The sequence below is a fragment of the Otolemur garnettii genome, unplaced genomic scaffold, assembly GCF_000181295.1.
Source record: "Otolemur garnettii isolate 467f Iridium unplaced genomic scaffold, OtoGar3 scaffold00254, whole genome shotgun sequence".
NCBI classification, from domain to species: domain Eukaryota; kingdom Metazoa; phylum Chordata; class Mammalia; order Primates; family Galagidae; genus Otolemur; species Otolemur garnettii.
This window is the reverse complement of record NW_003852649.1, coordinates 568,289-589,543: the sequence shown is the minus strand read 5'-3', so window position 1 is coordinate 589,543 and position 21,255 is coordinate 568,289. Positions and strand designations below refer to the sequence as shown.

Here is a 21,255-nt window from a genome sequence, read left to right as displayed (position 1 = left end):
ATCTATACTCCTGGGTTTAATCTTTAAGCTTGGCCCAAACTCTACTTGTTTTTCCTCAGCTGCTTTTCAGGTGGACACTAGGACCCTAGGGAGCAGCACAGAGGTGGGGTAGTACCAGGGACCACTAAGGCTGAAGGAGCTTGGTGTCTCTGCCTTTCTCTGCATGATCTGGCCCTGTATTTACTGGGGACACAGATGTCAATGGGCCAAGCCAACAAAGCTAATTCTGGAAGAGCAAAGGGGGGGTCACTAGACAGGTACAGGTGGAGGGGGACTCCAGAGGACCACTAGCGTGCAGAAGAGTCTAGTAAGCACTCTGCCCCCAACATCTCCAACCAGCCCTTCCATTCTGAAAGCCCAGGTGGTCACAGATCCACCCCACTGCACTATGATGCATTTGCCTTCCCCTACTTGGTGGAAGGAACAGAGAGAAGAGGCTGCTCTGAGACAGGGCAAAGGAGTGACACCTCCTGTCAGTGCCTTTCTTATGAAAGCTCTTTAATCTATAGCTCAGCCACCATACAGCAGCCTTGAAGCAACCGTGGCCTACTTTAAAAACCAACTAAAAAAGGAAGCTTAGTTCAGGAGAAAAGGGTCTTAAGAAAATTGTCTTTCAAGAGGTAGCAGACTTGGGTGATGCTTTTCAATAAGATCTCTTGGGTTATACAACCAAGTAGAAGCCACTCCAGTCCTCAAGGTGCCTTGGTCAAGTTCCTACCTGGGCTGGTAGACCAGTCCCCATATCTCCCCCCACCGCCCCCCCCCCCACAGTGTGGAAGGTGCCCTGCTGTGATTCCTGCACCCTGGCCTCCTGCAAGGACGAGCAGAGCCCCCTCCCACCCACTCACTGAGCAACCCGACCACTGAGGCAGCGCGGGACAGTCCTTTCTTAGCCCCTCAGTTCTCCCAATACCACTCTGGCGCAAGCCCAAAGCAAGTGACTTAACTGTACACCCAGAGTGAGCTTTGCAGCTTGTTCCTACAAAGCCAAGTTGCTTCCAGCTTTCCCCCATGTCTTATGTCCTGAGTTCTGGATATTTGCAAGGCAAGGCCAGGGCAAAGTAAAAGGGCCTCTTGCTGCAGAGCTGGAGGAGCTGGATGAGGACAGACTGGAGCCTGGTGACTCTCAGGTGTGTCCTGGGGATGGACTTCTGGCACTACAGCGGCAGGGCACCTAGGGCCAAGCCCAGCCTCTGCCCCCAGGCTGTGCACCCTGGTCACTGAACCACCTGCCCTATGGTTCCCCCCACCTTTTAAATTGAGAATAAAAGGTTTTGAGAGGACTGAAGGAGATAATGCACACAACACCATGTGAGTATTCAATATTAATGGTTCTGGGTATTTCTGGGCATTGTGTGTGGGTGGCTGCCCTTGTCACTGTGCAGAGAAGGAAAGGCAGAGGGTCTGCTAGAAGCCTGGTCTTCCAACTCCCTCAAAGTCTCCCTCATTACTGAACATGCCACATAGTCACTTCGCCTTCTGCTGAAGCTGCAGACGCCCTCCCAGGCCTCGGGAGAACCAGCTCAGCAGCAGAGCTCTCAGGGCGACACTAGGAGGGATGCAAACTGGGCCAGCGCAGAAAACATGCTGGTGCCACAGCCAGTGTCTGGCCCGCAGCCTCTTTGACTATGCCATGCAATGCCAGGTTAGAAGATGGACATCCTGGCTCGGCGCCTGTGGCTCAAGCAGCTAAGAGGCCAGCCACATACACCTAAGGTGGCGGGTTCAAATCCAGCCCGGACCCCCCAAACAACAATAATGGCTGCAAACAAAAAAAAAATAGCCGGGTGTTGTGGCGGGCACCTGTGGTCCCAGCTACTTAGGAGGCAGAGGCAGGAGACTCACTTGAGCCCAGGAGTTAGAGGTTGCTGTGAGCAGTGAAGCCATGGCTCTGTCTCAAAAAAAAAAAAGAAGATGGACATATGGACATCCTGCCTGCCTGCACGTGTGGCAGGAATACAGGCACCTCCCATGCCAGGCTGAGGACTGGATGCCCCCTGCTGGTACCCGTGGCCTTGCATGCCGCAGCTCTAGGTCTAGGACACAGCAGCCAAAAAAATGGCTAAGAAAAACACAAGAGCAGGAGAAGAACTGGGAATTCTAAGAGCCAAGCCCTGGGGCAGAGAAGCAGGTGAGGGACGACACCTAGACAGGTGATACTTTGTGGACAAGAATCTCAGAGGCCCTTCAGTAGGGCACAGTTCTGAAGGCCTCAGAAGAAATCAAGGCCCCAGCACGCAGCCATGTTGTCACCTCTCAAACTCAGCAGGGCCACACCACCACACATAATTCATCAAAGTTTATTATGGCAATTAATTATACAAACATACAGGTGATCGTTCATCCAGTTCATCACTTGAACCAGTACAGTCCATTAGAGGCTTCTCTATAAATAACTTAGGAGATACAAGTACGGGTGGTAATAAACCGGCAGCACTGCTCTAGTATCATGCACACCCACTGATGGCACAGGGAGGGGGCAGGCACCAGGAGGTTATGTTTCCTTCCTGGGCCCCAGCACCCCCAGGCCCACCGATGCTGGGGCTTCAGGTAGTAGACATTTCAAGGCACATACAATTTCCCAACCGATAGCAGCTCCAGGCTCTGCCCTGAGACCTGGTTCATACCGGGAACCACCAAGTTAATGCTTCACTATCACATCCCCTTTGGTCTATTGCTGTCATTCTCATTACTGAACATGCTAAATCCCCACAGTGCACTGGGGATGCATGTGACACAGAGTCACAATCCCCACCCTTTATATCCTAAAGACGAGAGGTGCAAAGAAACCGCCCCCAATGTAGTGATGGTGTTTCAGAGAGCACCACTGGGAAGTTACTGTTAGGAAGTCTTTTGATGTCTGTCTCAGAAGAGGTACTGGGGGCTGGGGAGAATTACATTGCAGGAACTGGAGGATGGGGTGGAGGAAGGGGGCTGCTGTGAACGAGGTTCAAGGCACTAAAGGAGTGGACAGATGGGTGGACCTCAGGAAAAGTCAACCCCAAGTGTAGGGCCCAAGAGAGAAGGGTGGCTGGGGAGGTGACCCAGTCTCCTACTCCTAAATCACCCCAACGGGACCTCAATTCAGTCTCCTAGGTGATAGTTACTTCTTTTCTCCAGCCAGAGACCCAAAGCAGCCCCAGGGTTCTCCAAGCAGTGCAAGCAAGGCCTGGGGTCAGCCCTTACACCTCCCAGCCTCCTCCCTGCACTGTGCTGCTGCCGTTCAAATAGCACACAGGACAAGTTTGTCTGACACCAGCTATTAGAGTTAAATTATGGCTTTAGAGAACTCAAAAATCATTGTTTTTCATGACTCTGTTTTCTCCCTCCAATCTGATCCTTCCCACGGTGCATGGGGCAGACCAACCCTGAATGGACTAGGCAGACACACAGAGCTGCACCCCCTGGGGATGCCTATGTCAAAGATGCCAAATCCCGATGGAGAGTAAGGAGGTGAGCAGGGCCAGAAACCCAGGGCCACCTCATCACCGAGATAACCGGGTTCAGACAGCCTTGAGTGCAGGGACAGACAGATGTTCACAGACATGTGCATACACTCACACGCACACCAGAGAGGTGCTGGGCTGCCAGCCTGGCTAGCACCAGAAATGCTACAGCCAGTCACAGAAAGGAGGAGCACCCAGGACAACCACTGAACAGAAGGCCCGCAAGTGCTGTGCTGTCTGCCTCAGCCCACCTGGTCACACTGCCTGGCACCTTTCAGCTGGGTCCCTCCAAGGCCTCCACGTGCCAACACAAGTCCACTTCTAGTTTCCCCTTAAGCCTCTGCAACAGGTGGGCCAAAGGCTGCAGTAGAGGTGGGAGCAGGGAGGGGCCACAGACCCTGAGTGTGTCTAATACCGGGGCCAGGCAGGCCCTGAAGGTGGTGGAAACCCATAGGGAGGGGCGGGCCCAGTAGGATACGGGGGCTGAGCCGGGAGTGAGGGCTGGGGTTGTCTGGGGAAGCCGGGAAGCTGGGGCTGCGTTGGGTAGGGAGGTTTTCCTCCTGCTGGGAGGTACGGGGACTGCTGAAGGTAACCAGAACTAGGGGCTTTGCTCCCTGCCATGGGGTACCCGGGGCTAGAAGCACCAGTTGGGGCCACGGGATAGCCTGGCCGGGGTGGTATGTTCCTCTGTGGGGACCAGGAATAGCCTGCAGTGGCCCTGGGTCCTGACTGGGCTGCCAGGTAAGGGGGGCCCAGAGGTCCACCATAGAATGAGGGTTGGGTCACCACAGGAAAAGGGGCTGGTGGCAGGGAGCCTTGGGCGGTAGGGCCTACAGGCATGGTTGGGGTTGGGCTGTAGGGCAAAGGGTAGGGAGGCATGGCGGATGATGGTGGTGGCTGTGGCGGCAGTTCTTCGGCCACAGGAGGCGTTGATTGGGGGGCTGGGCGAGGTGGAGGTGGCGGGCGCGGAGGAGGGGCATCACCAGCCAGCTCCTGGGTCGCTCTGGGCTTCCTCACCACCTCCTGGAGCTTTTCCACGCGAACTCGGCGCAGGTGGGACAGCATCCTCATGGAGGAAAAGTTCTCCAGGAATGTTTCCAAGGGCACCTCGCCCTCCAGAAACTTCTCAGCCATTGCCTAGAAGACATAAGGTGTGGTGACAAGGGCCTACTGGGGTTGAGGTCTCCCGCTTTCCACCAGGTCAGGGTTCCTACCTCAGGCCCACATCAGGAACACCCTACCCTTCCCTGGGCCCCTCTGTGCATTTCTCTTTCTTTCTTTTTTTCTTAGAGACAGAGTCTCACTTTGTCACCCTCAGTAGAGTGCTATGGTGTCACAGCTCACAGCAACCTCCAGCTCTTGGACTTAAGCGATTCTTTTGCCTCAGCCTCCTGTGTAGCTGGTACTACAGGCACCTGTACAACACCCAACTATTTTTTGTTGTTGTTGCAGTTTGGCCAGGACTGGGTTCAAACCCGCCACCCTCAGTATATGGGGCCAGTGCCCTACTCACTAAGCCACAGATGCTGCCCCACCATCTGTGGATTTTTCTTCATACCCTTGCCACTGCTGACAGTTACACATGCTCCATCTCCCCAACTAGAATGTTAGCTCCCTGAGGACAAGAACTATATCTGTCCTGGTCACTGTCCCTAGCATTATGTCAGGCCCATAATAGCCACTGCATGTGTGTGCATCACACGTGGACGGACACTAGCCAAGGGGCTAAGCAGCCCTGGAAATTTCCTTCACCAGAGCACAGAGAAGTGAAGAGAGCCAGTCTTCCCACAGAGACTGAAGAACCCCCAGAGGCGGGCAGGAAGCAGGGAGGGGAGGCCTGGCTTCAGTCCCTCAGGAGCCCCTGCTCTGCAAGCTGCCTGGGGCCTCGCCCCCTGTCACCCACTTCAGCTTCAGCTAGTGGGACTGGGTACCTGTTATTTGCATCTAAAAAGGCCTCCCCTGGGACTCAAGGTGTCCTTCATTTTTGCCATTTACAAAAGCTCTCCTGTCTCATGCTTTGCAGTAATCCACTGCCCCTCACAAGGGCTCCTACTCCAGGGTCCAATGCCCTATCCAGGGCAAAGTGATATCAACTCAGCATCTCACCTCAGACTCTTCTTCAATCTTCATACCTTCAATCTGCAGGAGGTCTAACAACGTCCCTGGCTGCAGTGCTGAAGAGAACTTCTCTGGAAGGGAGGGCAGAAAGGGTGACATTTCAAAAGTGCTTCCTGATTTAGTGTTGAAGCCAGGATTTCAGGAAAGGTACTCAGCTTTGTGTGCATCAAGACACAGCCACCACCTGGGGACTGTGAGGTGGGCCCGCTGGTGCTTTTGGTCCAGTTCCCTTGGATCACCTTTCCGAGCAGACTGGAGCCTGACTGACCCCAGCCCAGCCCAGAACTTGGCTGAGCAGCCTCCCTTGTGCCAGCCTGGGATAGGCTTCAGAGCCCAAATGACCTGACCCAGAGCCCATCCTATCTCACAGGTAAAGTCTCCTAACCCATGTGAACATCAGGCTCCCTCACTGTCATAGCCCTTCCCATGTTCCCAGATGGCAGGTCCTGGGACACCAGTGAGACCAGCTCTGGTGAGCACAAAGCTGAGCTGGCTGATGGAGCAGCAGCAGCAGAGGATGAAGACTCTCTGGATTCAAATCGCAACTCTTCCTATTTCTAGCTGGGTAAGCTTAGCCCAGTTCTTGAATCTCTCTTCAAGAGAGATTATTATTATTATTCTGGGCCTTATTATTCTCATCCATAAAATGGGAACAACAATAGTACCTACCCTTTTACAGCTACTCTGGAAAAATATATATATAAAGCACTTGGCACTGGGCCCAGAACACACTCTCAGGAACTGTGGGCCCTCTGCCCTCCTGGGAAGGGGAGCGGATCTGCCCTTCGCCCCCTAGGTCAGCAGCGGAGCTTCCCAGCGCACATACCCAGGGCTGCTGCCCACCTAGTTTTGCCTTCTGCTCCTGGCACCGCTCCACAAGCTTCCAGAGCTCCTGGTATTTGTCAGAGAGCTTTGAGCGGCCAATCTCCAGGGGACTCTGGAACTCCAGGTTCTGCTCAGCCAGGCTTCGGTTGGTGGCCAGTGCCATCTCCCGTTCTAGCTGCAAGTCCTGAACCTGAAAGGGTACGATAACAGACCATCAGGACAACCCACACCACCATGCATCTCCCAGCGGGCTGGGCCAGGGCCTTCAGTGACTCATGGCTTATGTTGGAGAAGCCATGAAAATACTCAGCCTTTAACTACAGTCAGATAGACCTGGGTCCCAACCCTGAGCAAAGCACTCTGCCCCAGGCATCTCACTTAACCCCTGACTGTCTAGGAGGTGGATACACATGGGAAACTGGCACTGAAGGTCAACAGGTCCCCCAAAGCCACACCATTAAGGCCCACATGGGGTTTGCAGAGGAGGGGGTGGACCATTTTATATGAGAAAGTCAAAGCTGGCCAGGAGCAGTGGCTCCCTCCTTGGGAGGCCAAGGAGGGCCCATCACTTGAGCTCAAGGGTTCAAGACCAGCCTGAGTAACACCAAGATCCCATCTCTACTAAAAATAAAAAAACTAGCTGGGCATGTGGCAGGCTCCTGTAGTCCTAGCTACTTAGGAGACTGAGGCAAGTGGATTGCTTGAGCCCAGGAGTTTGAGATTTCTGTGAGATATGATGCCATAGCACTCCAGGGTGACAGAGTGAGACTCATTCTCAAAAAAAAAGAAAAAAGTCAGAGCTTTTTAGGAGGGAAGGGACCAGAAGTCCAGATCACTTATCCCCAAGCTACAGGGTCAAGAGATTTAGAGACCTACTATGGTAAAGAGGTAGCCCAGGCCAGACCCACAGGCTGGATATGCAGTGAAGCCCCCAAACAAACTTATTTGAAAAGGTGAGAGAGCTAGGGCCCTGGCCAAGCCCATGACACCGACTCAGGAGAGACACATCCCTGCCTCCTGGGCCACATATGTGTCCCTCAAAGAAGCTATACAATGAGCCAACAGCTTGTGTCCAACCTTGGACACACCCCTGGATGCACTCACTGAAAACACCTCCCCAAGCTAAGCAGCACTTTGCCCTAGGCTCTTTGGTGCTGCAGAAGCCACAGAACCTTGTCCAGCTGTCCTGTGACCTGATGCCCTATACATTTGCCAAAGAGTCCTCTTTACTGAGAGGAGGGCTAAAGAGTTTGACCCATGACATTGAGATACTGCTGACAATACACTGACAGTACCACGTGGCATCAGAACAAAGGACTCACCATCCACCGTGGGGTGCAGGGCACAGCTTGGCAAGACCAACTCAGAGCCAGTGGCCCTATACCATGTAGCTTTTCTGCCATGGTCAGCACATGACAGACAAGCCAGGCTGGCTTATCCCCCACCAGGCACAGGAAGAGGGGGCTTCTGGGGAAGCCTGCCATCCTGATTTCAGCTGCATAGTCTCTGATCCTGCATCCAGGTCAGACCCACAGCCTGTTCTCCATGCTCCAGACTGGGAAGAGGGTGCCATAGCTCCATGCCCAGCACCTCCATAGACCAGGCCACACTAGGCTCAGGGACTACAGGGTCTGTCCAGCTAGATCCCATGCTGCTGAGTCCTGACATGCTGCCCCAACATCTGGGTGTCTGTTTTCCTGCCACAAACACCTCTCCAGCTACTGGACAAGCATGCTGACTTAGAGACACAGAGACTCTGAGTTTAATCCAATTATTATTAGCCATGGAAGCTTTGCTTTTCTGCCTGGCTGACACAGAGTGAAGTCCTCCTGCTCAGACACCCCCCACAGAGCCCTCATGTATGCTGCCATTGCCCTGAGTCTGAACCAATAAATCTTCAGTGTAGATTACCCTAAATCTTGCCCTTCCCATTTCTGCTCCCTCTCTCACAGCCTCTGCAAATCTTTCTCTGGAAGATGGGTTAACGAACACAGAAGGAGTAAGTTCCAATGTGTGACAAAAAACTAGGGTCACCACAGTTAGCAACAAAGTATGTTTATTTCAAAGGAGCTAGAATAAAGGACTTGAAATGTTCCCAACACAAAGAGATGTTAATGACTCCAGGTCTGCGGTCCCTGACCACACAGTACCAGTTCATGGCCCATTGGGACCCAAATTGCAGGAGGTGAGCAGCAGATGAGCAAGCGAAGCTTCACCTGTCACTATCTCGTATAGCCTCCATGTGGGCCCGTCTAGTTGCAGAAAAGCAAGCTCAGGGCTCCCACTGATGGTGCAATATGGTGAGCTATATAATTATTTCACTATATATTACAATGTAATAATAATAGAAATTGAGCCAGGCATGGTGGTTCATGTTTGTAATCTTAGCACCCTGGGAGGCCGAGGTGGGTGGACTGCCTGAGCTTAGGAGTTTGAGACCAGCTCGAGCAAATGCGAGACCTTGTCTCTAAAAACAGCTGGGCACTGTGTTTTGCCTTTTTTTTTTTTTTTTTTAGTTAAATCATACCTGTGTACATTAACGCAATCATGGAGTACAAAGTGGTGTTTTCATATACAATTTGAAATATTTTCATCAAACTGATTAACATAACCATCAAGTCATTTTCTTAGTTGTTGTGTTAAGACGTTTATATTCTACTTTTAGAAAGATTCACTTGTACCCTTGTAAGATAAACCATAGAGGGGATCCCACTAATCACCCTCCCTCCACCAATCCATCCTCCTCCTCTCCACTCCCCCTCCATATTCTTAAGCTATAATTAGGTCATAGCTATCATATGAAAGCTATAAACTAGTTTCATAATAGGGCTGAGTACATTGGATACTTTTTCTTCCATTCTTGAGATACTTTGCTAAGAAGAACTTTTTCCAGCTCCATCTATGTAAACATGAAGGAGGTAAAGTCTCCATCCTTCTTTAGGGCTGCATAATATTCCATGGTGCACATATAACCACAGTTTATTGATCCATTCATGGATCGATGGGCACTTGGGCTTCTTCCATGACCTAGCAATTATGAATTGGGCTGCAATGAATATCCTGATACAAATAACTTTGTTGTAATGTGATTTTTGGTCTTCTGGGTATATACCTAATAAAGGAATTGTAGGATCAAATGGCAGGTCTATTTTTAGTTCTCTAAGTGTTCTCCAGACGTCTTTCCAAACGGAACGTATTAGTTTGCATTCCCACTAGCAGTGTAGAACTGTTCCCTTTTCTCCACATTCATGCCAACATCTCTGGTTTGGGGATTCTGTGATATGGGCTACTCTTTGGAGTTAGGTGATATCTCAAAGCAGTTTTGATTTGTATTTCTCTGATGATTAAGGATGGTGAGCATTTTCTCATATATCTGTAGGCCATGCGCCTGTCTTCTTTAGAGAAATTTCTTTTCAAGTCCCTTGCCCACCCTGAGATAGGAATAGCTAGGCATTGTGGCCAGTACCTGTAATCCCAGCTACTCAGGAGGCTGAGGCAAGAGGATCACTTGAGCCCAAGAGTTTGAGGTTGCTGTGAGCTATGACGCCATGCTACTCTACCCAGGGTGACAAAAATAAAAAATAAAGTGCACAATAATGTAATGTGCTTGAGACATCCTAAACCAGGCATACTCAAAGTACGGCCCACGGGCCACATGTGGCCCGCCCATGTGTTATCCCTCGGACATTTATCTGGCCTGCAGGTGTTTTTGCCACCACTGCCTAAACTGTAGTCTGACCCTCCAACAGTCTGAGGGACAGTGAACTGGCCCCCTGTTTAAAAAGTTTGAGGACCCCTGTGACCTAAACCATCCCCTGACCCCACCTCTCACCAGCAGCTGTGGAAATTGTCTTCCATGAAAGTGGTCCCTGGTGCCAAAAAGGCTTGGGACCACTGATCCAGGTAAGGAATGCCCCAAATACCCTAACTTGATCAGTAAACATTCTACACATGTAAAAAAAAAAAATCACATGCACCCCATAAATATTTACTGTATCAACAACAAAAAAACCTGTTTCTAGCTAGTCAGAGTTTTTTTGGAAGTCTGGGCAGCTCATCCTGCTGAGTTCCTGTCTGATCCACGTGAGTATTTTTTCCCTCAGAGATTTCATATCGACTGGGCAGGCACAGCTGCTTGTCTGGTTGCCTTCCTCCTAAGAGGTGTTCACTATGAATTCTTCCGACAGTCACTGAAAAGATGTCAATAAGACATTTCTGACACCCCACACCACCGTGCATACTCTGTTACATGGACAAATGGCCTCTGACAACTTTCTTGTCTCCAAGCAGCATCTATGCCCCAAACTAAACAAGCTCCTGTCTCTTCCCACAATCGCTCAGTGACTCGATCATTGCTTTATAGCCCACGGTAGAAAAGCTAGTTAGAGATTTTTTGAAAGTCTGGGTAGCTTGCCCTGCTGAGTTCCTGTCTGATCCATTGAGTACTTTTTCCCCTTGGAGAATTCTAATCGACTAGGCAGGCACGGCTGCACGTCAGATTGCCTTCCTCCTAAGCGGTGGCTTCTGCTAACATGTCCAGTGAGCCTACACTCCACCGGGGATCAGCCTGCTCAGCTCTGTGCACTTTGGAAGCAGGTCTTGGGCTTCCCATGACAATGCACTCATGGCAGAGACAAAAAACATTTGGTGCGCAGTATGTGATGGAAGGAAGACCTGCACTCTGCCCAGCACCTGTGCCAGGTACATGCAACGCCTGACAGCACTGACAGACTACGTAACCAGCTGAGTGGCCCTTGAGCTTAAGCAAGACAGGCTCTGCTTCACAGCCTCACTGAAGGAGCTCAGCTGGAGACAGTAAGGAAGCCTGGGCAGCAGGACATACCATACAGAGTCCCCAAACCTCTCTTCACACTCTGCCTACCAGGAGCCACCTCTAACCCTAGCAGAGATTCCTCACTTGGGTAACAGGGCAGGTGGTAGGCAGAGCACAAGCAGGGACAGGAGCAGAAGACACATCAGTGCTGGCACCCTCTACAGCCCAGGAAGTGCTCTGGAAGGGGCACAGCACAGGGAAGCTGGATGGAGAACTGTTTTTCTTTTTTAACATATTGTGAATTCACGGAAGAGACATATCACACCCATATATCAGTGAAGAGAAAAATATACTCCACGTGCTAATCAAATGAGCTTGGCATTACTGGTATTCATGTCTTTCCCTTACCTCAGAGATAGGAGGTAGGAAGGTTGCAGTCACTCAAGGGGTGTGACTGGGGGGACTTCTGGCTATGTGGCCACATCTGGTCATTGACCTCTCCCATCTCACACAGGAGTCACAGGGTCACAGGAGATGGGTAGGGCGGGGAAAGCCCTTTATGAAGCATGTACAGACACAAGTGTTGTGGTGCTTCCCACGAGGACTCTGATTAGGAGTTGGAAGGACTAGGTGCCAGTTGTGATGAGAAATAAGATCAACTAGAAGAGCTGTACTTGGCCCAAGAATGGCTCCTGGCTTCTTAGAATCACCTGGAGATACAGGCTCACACAAGGCCCTTGGGAAAGGCAATCTCAATTCATACAGTGCTTTGAGGAGCTGAATCCCCAGATTCAGGCTGGAAGACAGTGTGGAGACTCCTAGGACACCTGGATCCCAGGGGAGTACCAGGGAGTCAAAGTCCCCGTCAGGGCTCCAGGCTCCCTAGCCTAGGCTCCCTAGGCCCCTGCCTAGGACTCCCAGAGGATCTAGGAATTGGCCTAAAACCTCAGGGGCTCCTCTGGCTGGGTCCAAATAAGGGAGGTGTCCACAGAAAAAGAGATGAATTTGGCCAAAGGCCCCAATAAACCAGCATCATTTCAGAGGGCCTCTTAAAAAGCCCCATCTGCTGGCCTTTGTCAGGCCCTATGATGGCCTCCCTCTACCTCATGGGACTCCAGGGCCAGCCGGTCAATTGCCGTGGAGTCATTCTGCATCTCCTCCAGCTCCTGCAGCGTCTTGTCCTTCAGCTTCTCCATCTTTCCCTGTGAACACAGAGCACCACCCAAGTGAGTGGGGGGGGGGCAGTTTAGGGGGAAGGGACCCCCCCCCCAGTCCACACACCTTACTCTCAATGATAAACTGGGGCTTCCTGCAATGACACTGCTCCATGGGGAGGCTGAAGGGCAAGGGTCCCAGGGGGCACATTCATAAGGCTCTGCCTGCCCCTCTCCCCAGGGACACCATGGAATTGCTCCTTCAACTCATACTAGGAACAAAAGGACATGTGAAAGCACCCTTAGCAGGCGGTAGGCAAGGCCACAATTTGTCAGGTGCTGGATGGAGCTCCCTAAGGAGCAGACAGGAAAAGGCTGCAGGAGAGAGCCAGGCAGCAGAACCAGGAGACTAACTTTGGCCCAAGGCCACCTGCAAGCACTGATGCCATCATGCCTTCTGGTAGGTGTCTATTTCTGTCAGAATCAGAAATGCATCAACCTCTATCCCCAGGGCCTTTGCTGGCTTCACATCACAGGTTCAATTATGTCACTACTTGTTATATTTAGTGCACAACAACCTCAGGCTTCCCTCAAGAATTCCCTGCAACTGCAGCCCTTTCCATACCACAAAAACAGACTGTTACATGCATGTCCTCATCAGAGCAAGGGGGGAATAGTCACCCAACTGGCCTCTCAGGCAATCAGGAGAAAAAGAAATTGACCCAAATAGGACATCCACTTTGACTGAGAGCTGGTGTTGGGGTCCTCTCCCTGTCCCTCTGTCTAGAGGGCCATTGATCATCTGTGTAAGAGACAGGTCACCACCATGCCCAGGCGGGAAGCCCAGGGACCGAGGAGTGAAGGCACAAACACAGCCAGCACTTGCTTCCTTTCTGCTGACAGGTGCCTCCATTTTCATCTGGGTTTTATCTTTTCTAGATGTGTATTTCATAGCTTTAATGTTGACTTTTCTTATTACAAAGGTTATGCTAGTTTTTGAAAGATTCCAGCAGAAATCAAGGGTTCTTCACACCCTATGACACCAGCTAGGGTGACACACACTGATGATTCATCCAAGATGAACCAAGAACCAGGGTTACAGAAGTGTAGACAGAAGGAGCCTTCTGCAGGTCTCAGTATCCCCATCTGTAGCAGGAAGAACATGGCACCTCCTAGGGCCATCTGAAAGGTGAAAGGAGACACTGATAAACAGTGACTCCCATGTGCTAGGAAGTCCTGTGGGCTCCTCAGGAGCACTTTTTCATGCTCAGAAGCACCCTGGTTTAAATAACAAATCATATGGCCACCCTACTGGCAAAGAGCTATCCAGATAGGGACACGAGCACTATGTGTCATCTCCTGAGAGGTGAATGTACAGAGACTGCCAAATTTCAGTGTGCACCTGGGTTCCGGAGAAACTTGCTGACAGCATAGGTGCCCGGCCCCATTCACACAGCTCTGCATCAGTAGGTCAGGTCAGGGCCCAGAAGTCCAGAACAGTCCTGGAGACACTGACACAGCTAGTCCAGGGCCAGATCTTGCTCTGTGACAGTCATGTCACAATGGAGGCCACTGGCTTCTGAGCATCTGTAACATGAGTCTTCCCCATGCTGTCTCATTCATGAGGCCAGAGAGCAGCAACTGTGCCATGTGCAAATGGGAGACCAGAAAGGTCAGGGAGCAAATGGCAGAGCTAAAATTCAAACCTGCACTCTGTCTCACCCTCCTGTTTCAAAAACCCTTGGTCTAAAAGCTGGAGCCAGGGAATCACAGACTGCAAATACCTTAGAATAGAGCAGAACTCTAGAAGTCATACCACCATCACACCATGGTGATGGTGTGATGGCAGAACTCTAGGAGTTTCCACCATGGCAGAACTCTAGGAGTCATACCACCATCATACCACATCACATCCCAAAGGAGTCTGCCACAAGGAAGAGCAACATTCTGAGGATGCCAGAACACATCAGGGGCTCAAGCCTCCAGGCAGACAGAGCTAGTCTGAGTCCAGGCCCTGCCACCTGCCAGCTATGGGACCTCGCACAACTGGAACTTCCCTGAGTCTCAAATTCTTTATCTGTTAAGTGGGTCTAACACTACCTCAGTTATACCTCAGTGAGATAATGTGGGCAAAGTGCCAGCTTCACATGAGGCCTGGCCTGGAACAAACACTGGTGCAGGATTCCAACAGGACTTTCCTCCAGAGTGGCCCAGCCAAGAACTTGCAGCCACTGTGGCTGCACTCTGGGAGTGGCCTGCCATGGAGCAGAGTGTCTGCACTTTCCTACAGTCAGGCACAGATGTGGCAAGACAGAAGATGGAAACCCCAGCGTGGGCAGCAGGCTGACCACACGCAAACAGCTCTGTCAGCAGTGCTATCGGCCAGAGCGTCCCATGGGTCCAATGCTCGTTGTGTCATGGAAACAGGGAGGTTTCCATGTGCGAGGAGGGCCCTGAGCAGAGCCCAGATTCCCTGGGACAGGCACCAACTCTCCTCCCAACCACACCACAGGAGGTGTGGTTACATGCACAAATATTAGATTTAAGGCAACATACCCTCGAACATTGGTTGTGCATCCAGGTTGTGCATCATCTCGAACAACAGATCACAAACTGCGGCCTCAGGACCCCTTTTCACTCCCAATAGTATTGAGGACCACAAAGAGGCTTTGTGGGTAGATTATAGCTCACAGTATTTACCATATTAGAAATTAAAAATGAGAAATTTTTAAAACACAAGAGGAATGAGCAAGCAGACATCCCAGCAGTCACCATAATGACACGATCACAGGTTCGATAGCCTCTGAAAACTCCAATATGCTCACGTGAGAGAGGGAAGAAGGAAATAGTGTCGTAAAATCATTATGAAAATCGCTCTTAACATCATGGATGGCCTGAAAGGGGTCCCTGGAACACACTTAAGAGAGCTACTGGCCTATAGGTATGGAGAATCCTCTGCAGCTAGGCTGCCTGGGTATGAATCCCAGCTCTGCCCCTTACTGCGTTACCTAACCTTTGTGTGCCTCAGTTCTCCATCTGAGGGAAAGCGCCTAGAACAGAGTAAGCACTGCAAAATTAACTGCCATCATCAAACCCCTCAGGAACACCTTACACAGCAGGCCCCACTGTCACCAACCTCCCAGAGGAGGCTGGCAGAGGCAAAGTAACTTGCCCAAGGCAACACAACTAAGAATGGCAGGGCCTCAACTAGCCCAGGGGGTTCTACATGTACATCAGAACCACATGGAATCCATGCCTAAAGCCAGAGTCCTAAATCCTCCTCCAGATCTAGAACTTCAGAATATCCAGGGTTCTTAACTTAATTTTTAATGAAATTTCCATTACAACTAAACTACCCATATCAAACTGGTTTGGCACCTATTTTCTTATTTTTCCCTTTCTCTAAAACTCTAAGGCAGTGTTTTTCAACCTTTTTTAAAATCTCACAGCACACTTGAACCTATAGTTAAGCTTCTGTAACACACTTAAATTATGTTGATCAAAAAAAGAGTAAAAATAGAACATACTTACTGTGCTTTGAACTTCTTTTAGAAATAATTTAATTAATGAGCTTTAAAATTTTTCGCAGCTCACCTGGGATCCTCTCATAGTATACCAGTGTTCCATGGTACACTGGTTGAAAATTATTGCTCTAAGGGAATTTGTGCAGAAATAGCCCCAACTGACAGAGGAAAAATTAAAGACCCCCCAGAAAAGAAGGGGTTTGTCTGCCCATCCCGGCAGAGGCAGGATGAGAACACTGGCAGTGCTGTTTCCGCTGGGTAAGTCTTTGCCCAGGATTCTAGACCCACTTCCCTTCGGTGACTACAGCTGGGCTCTGTGTGGAGATGATGAGACGTTGACATTGAGGTGCACAAGACAGGGTCTTTCACGCCAGGATTCAAGCTCTAGATTTGCAGGCCTGTGACACTGCGTATCACTAAGTGAGGCAGAATCAGAATCATCCCCCACATACATTATCAAGACCACCAGGTAGAACCTCAGGGCAACAGCTCACAAGAGGGGGAGATTTCATATGATGACAATGCCTACTACAACACAGGCTGACAGGCCAGGAGCCCCACTCTACCTGAGGCCAAGTCAGGAGCCCAGGTGGTCTTACCCAGCTTTAGCCTCCTCTGCCCACTGGCCTCTCCTCTGCTTCAGAAGGACTGTCAGCATGTGTAAGACAGACACGTTCCCAACTCTTCGTGAATGAGGTGTGCTCATGAACCTACTCCCAACTTTGCCAAATGACTGCAGGTCAAACGTTCGCTTTTTAGGGACTCAATTTTCCTCATCTAGAAAATGGATAAGCAAATGCTTATCCTCACGTGGCTCTTTTCTTCGGAGATCAAAGTCCTCTGTAAACTCTCCCGTTAATTTACATAATCACTCTAGTAAGTAAACTGAGCACAGGGCTTAATTACCCATCTGAGAGATGAAATGAAGCCCAGAAAAAAAGAGGGAGGATACTGCCCCAGGTCCTATATGCTTCTGGGGGTAAAATCACCAGAGGCCCAAACCAACAGAGGTCCCTGTCCCTGCCCTCCCTGGTGTTTTCATTCCACCTACGCCTTTGCCCTACCTGTTTTGCCCACCACAGGGTGTAACTAAGACAAAGAGTTTGGCTATATATTACGTAAGGCCCAGAGATTTCAAGCCTGCTCAAGCAGATTGCTTACCCCAGATCCTCCCTGTACCAGCCTCCAGGATGGGCGGCTCCCCCACCCTCACCCAGCAATGCAGGCTGGGCAGGCAACTACCATCTTGTGAGGTTCATTGCAGTGTCACCTACCCTTGGAAGTTACCAGTGCCTTCTTTCACAAGTCACAGAGCCATCACCTGCTCCTCTGAGCTACCCAGGGAGGCCAGAAGCAGTGAGCACTCCTCTGGGTCCCTAATTTGGAAAAGGAGAGAGAACAGGAAACTATTTTTCACCAGGCCCACAGAGCTATTGATTAAACAGAGGCCCCTGAGGCAACTGGTGCTGGCAGTGTCTGACTCCCAGTCACCCAACATAGGGGAAGAGTCCAAGCCAGTGCTTCTTGGGCATAGCCATCAGAGATATCTCAAAGTAGAGAACTAGGGCTCCTGAGATGTTATTCAGGGACCCAGAGTCTGTGGGCTCTATGTTTCTGGAGAGTCTGGCAAATCCCATTACCAGGCCCTTAGCATCAGGGCCCTGGCCAGACACCTCCCACTGCCAACCTGCCCAGGAGGACACAGGGACTGCTCTGGTGCCATCTGGTGTCTGTTTTGGGGGTAGGGAGGAGGAGAGAGGAGTTAATGGTGTGAAGAAACAAGCCCCTTGAAGATAAGAACAATGTCTTATGCATCTTTGTCTTCCCAGTGCCTTGCACTGAGGGCTCCCAGCCAGCCAGTGGATGAGTCCCTTAAGACAGTGGTTCTCAACCTTCCTAATGCCACAGCCCTTTAATACAGTTACTATGGGCGGTGACCCACAGGCTGAGAACTGCTGCCATAAGACATGGAGAGGGGGCACGGTGACTCAAACCTGTAATCCCAGCACTCTGGGAGGCTGAGGCAGGTGGATCGCCTAAGGTCTGAGTTTGAAACCGGTCTGAGCCAATAGCAAGATCCCAGTCTCTACCAAAACCAGAAAAATTAGCCATGCATTGTAGTGGGCACCTATAGTCCCAGCTACTCAGAGGCTGAGGCAGGAGGACTGCTTCAGCCCAGGAGTGTGAGGTTACTGTGAGTTAGGCTGAGGCCATGGCACTCTAGTCTAGGTGACAGAGCAAGACTTTATCTCAAAAAAAAAAAAAAAAGACACATGGACAATTATTCATGCCTTCCTCCATTTCTTCATTCTTCTACTAAATAAACACACATTGAGCAATCAGTATGGGCCAAGAGCAGTGCAAGGCCCCACATGGTGAAAGGAAGGATAAAAGCAGGCAGAAGGTTCTCACTATGAGCCAGACACAGCCTTGACACAAAAAACTGATCCTAACTCTCAAGTAGGATCATCCTACTTGAAGACCTGAGATCTCAAGTATCTCTGTCTGGTTTGAGAAAGTAAAAGGAAAAAAAAAACCCAAAACTCACAACAAATCATTGTGAGTATAGGTGAGGGAGGCCTAATGGAGGGGGGAACCAATAGAGGAAGGAGTGAGGGTAGGCAGCTCTCAGGTCCTGGCTCGAGGGGCTGCTGGAGCCAGACTAGAAGCAGTAGAGCCCATGTGGGAGCCACTGCAGATACGAGGGCCTAGGAGGATGGGAGGGCTGGCAGGCAGGCAGGCGGCTACACAGGCTCACAGGTACAATAGGACAACACCTTTTCTTGAGGTGATATCATCAACTCGAAGGTGATCAGACTGGGAACAAGTGGGGATGCTAGTCTGTGTTTCTTGCACCAGGAGAGAAAATGTGTCACTGTTGCCTTATTAACAACCCCTGAGAAGGAAAAAGGCTTGCTCTTTATCCCCCATTTTAAAAATTTTTTTAAAGTTGTGTCTCCTCTGCAGTTTTCACTTCTACCAGAAGTCACAACCCCAGTCCCCTACAAGGACCAGGTCTGTGAGTCAGAGGCCACATGCCAGATAAAGAGTGTATCCAGCCAGAAAGCAGCTCTGGGCCCTCCTGCAGGGAGGAGGGCAGGCCTGGTCTTGCCAGACCTCTCCCAATTTTAAATTCCAACAGCCAATTATTCAAAGTTGTAAAAAACTCTGAGTGGTCGTCAAAATCATGGGCTGCAATGGGTTTTTAACTTGAAATAAACACAGAACCCTCTCAAGACTGAGCAGTGGTGACAGATCACAGAAGAGGGACTGGGAAGCAGAGGGGAGAGGTGACAAAGACACCTCAGAGGTGTCCTGAGCTCCTCTTCTATCACAAAGCACTGAGTGGGGATGGGGTGGGTGCACAGTCTAAAAAACGCTGGGGCTGGGCGGTGCCTGTGGCTCAGTGAGTAGGGCACCGGCCCCATATACCGAGGGTGGCGGGTTCAAACCCAGGCCCAGCTAAACTGCAACAACAACAAAAATAGCCAGGTGTTATGGTGGGCACCTGTAGTCCCAGCTACATGGGAGGCTGAGGAAGAGAATCGCCTAAGCTCAGGAGTTGGAGGTTGCTGTGAGCTATGACATGACAGCACTTTACTGAGGGTGACATAGTGAGACTCTGTCTCTAAAAAATAAAAAAATAAAAAAAAAACGCTGGGGCTTCATAATCAGAACCAAGGAAGCAGCATTTCTGGGTGCAGCTAGGCCCTTCCTCTTAGGGACAGCAAAGCCTTGGCCATCCGGTACATGCTGCTTTTATCCTCTGGTCCTCACTTCTTTACATTACTTTGCATCTTGACTAAATCAACCCCCACAGGCCTTGAGCATGTGGAACAGGACCTAGCAGAACACAGCACAGGCCAAAGTGGATTTAAGCCAAAGGTGGTGCCATGTCCCCAGCAGGGGAGGCTGTGGAACTTCCCAGAGGTCAGGGGGTGGAGGAGGATGCTGGGAAGAGTTTAAACTCAGAGAAGCCTTCCAAACATATTTTTGTCCAGGAAAAAAACAATTTATTGATGGTTCTTGCTCAATGAGGATCTTTGCCCTGATTGTTCAGCTCAAAAACAAACAGGGTAGCCTTCTAAAGAAAAATAAAGCTAGAATGCAAAATGCAGTATTTTCTAGGCAGCGAGGCCTCTGGGGTCAGACATGGCATGCCAGCCACACAGATGGCTTGCAGTACCCCTCACTCCCGGACTCTGCATAAGCAGTTGATGCCAGCTCTCCCCCACAGGATACAGAGCATAAAAGCACAGAGTTTGGGGGCAGAGGCCATAGGTTTGTGCTTTGGCGCCATAGCTTTTTAAGTGTGTGGCCTCGATTAAGTCCTCTAACCTCAGTTTTGTTACCTAGAAAATGGGGCACCGTGATGATAATCCTACCTAAGGGGCTGCTGTGTGGTTCAGAAAACCAAACAGCCCCAAAAGGGCTTTGCAAACTCCTAAGCACGAACACATATGACTTATTCTACCTCGTGGGGGTAATCAGATGATTAGAGGTGACTCCTGAAACCCCTGGAGTACAATATTGAGTCCAGCAAAATGACAGCTATTACTGAATCATAACAGGAGCCTGTGATTGGGTAGGAAAGGTTCCAGCCTATGCCAGCTCCCAGCACTGGGAGCTAAAGCACAAGTGCCAGCCAACACTTACTTGCCAGTGACTTCAAGCCTGAAATCACACTGCAAGGAGAGTTGTAAAGTCCCTTGGTTTCTTATAAATTCCCCACAGCCAGCTATGGCATCAGAAGAAGTTGTTACCATAGCAACCTGCAAGGTTCAATCTGCATGTGTTATAAGGAACTGGCCCCATCCCACCCCTCATGTCGAAAACACCTGCTGTTGCCTTAGAAACCTTCCTAATCCTGCTTCTTAGTGAGGGAATATTTTTTGACCTGATCTAGTTTTCTTTTCCCAGAATGATTCCAGCCGTGCACCTAAGTGCCAGACTGCTTAGTTTCCTAACTTCCCACAGGAGGTAATACAAACAAATCAAATCATCATGTCTTCTCACCTAAGCCAAAGCACCACCAAAGCGACCTTCTCCCTAATTGAAAACATTGGAGTAAAAACCAAAGAAAGGGAGGCATTTATGGTTTTCATTCCTTCTAAGGAATTGCAGGGGTGGGGGTTTGAAATCCCTCCCCACACACCAGGGCTAAATAGTTAAGACTTGCTGAAGGGGTTTCAGAGCCAAGGACTTTTAGATCTAAATCCCCACCTGGTATATAACCTTGGACAAATTATTCAGCCTTTCTCATTCGATATCTCATTTATAAAATGAAGCTAATACCAACAATATCATGGGGTTATAAGGATTTAACAAGAATTAAACAAGACAATCTTTAGAGTGCTAGAAAACCACCAAGCAGCAGCTCTGGCCCTTAGCAGGTACTATTAATTCACATGCCC

At 50.2% G+C, this 21,255-nt stretch overlaps 1 protein-coding gene across 7 annotated transcripts in view; it reads right to left on the bottom strand.

Moving 5' to 3' along the window:
* Window positions 1–2,291: 2,291 nt before the first annotated feature.
* Window positions 2,292–21,255, bottom strand: part of VPS37C (VPS37C, ESCRT-I subunit) — a 28,063-nt gene continuing 9,099 nt past the window's right edge. For 4 of the 7 annotated variants that reach the window (XM_003802698.3, XM_023508529.1, XM_023508526.1 and 1 more), the window contains exons 2-5: window positions 12,267–12,365; window positions 6,408–6,579; window positions 5,553–5,635; window positions 2,292–4,583 (exon numbers count right to left, since the gene is read on the bottom strand). In XM_003802698.3, the coding sequence (XP_003802746.1) occupies window positions 3,855–4,583; window positions 5,553–5,635; window positions 6,408–6,579; window positions 12,267–12,359 (1,077 nt within the window). In that variant the 5' untranslated portion in view covers window positions 12,360–12,365 and the 3' untranslated portion in view covers window positions 2,292–3,854. Of the gene's footprint in view, window positions 4,584–5,552; window positions 5,636–6,407; window positions 6,580–11,571; window positions 12,053–12,266; window positions 12,366–14,873; window positions 15,316–17,115; window positions 17,377–21,255 lie in introns of those variants that run through there. The other 3 variants (XM_023508525.1, XM_023508524.1, XM_023508528.1) reach the window with 3 other exon arrangements.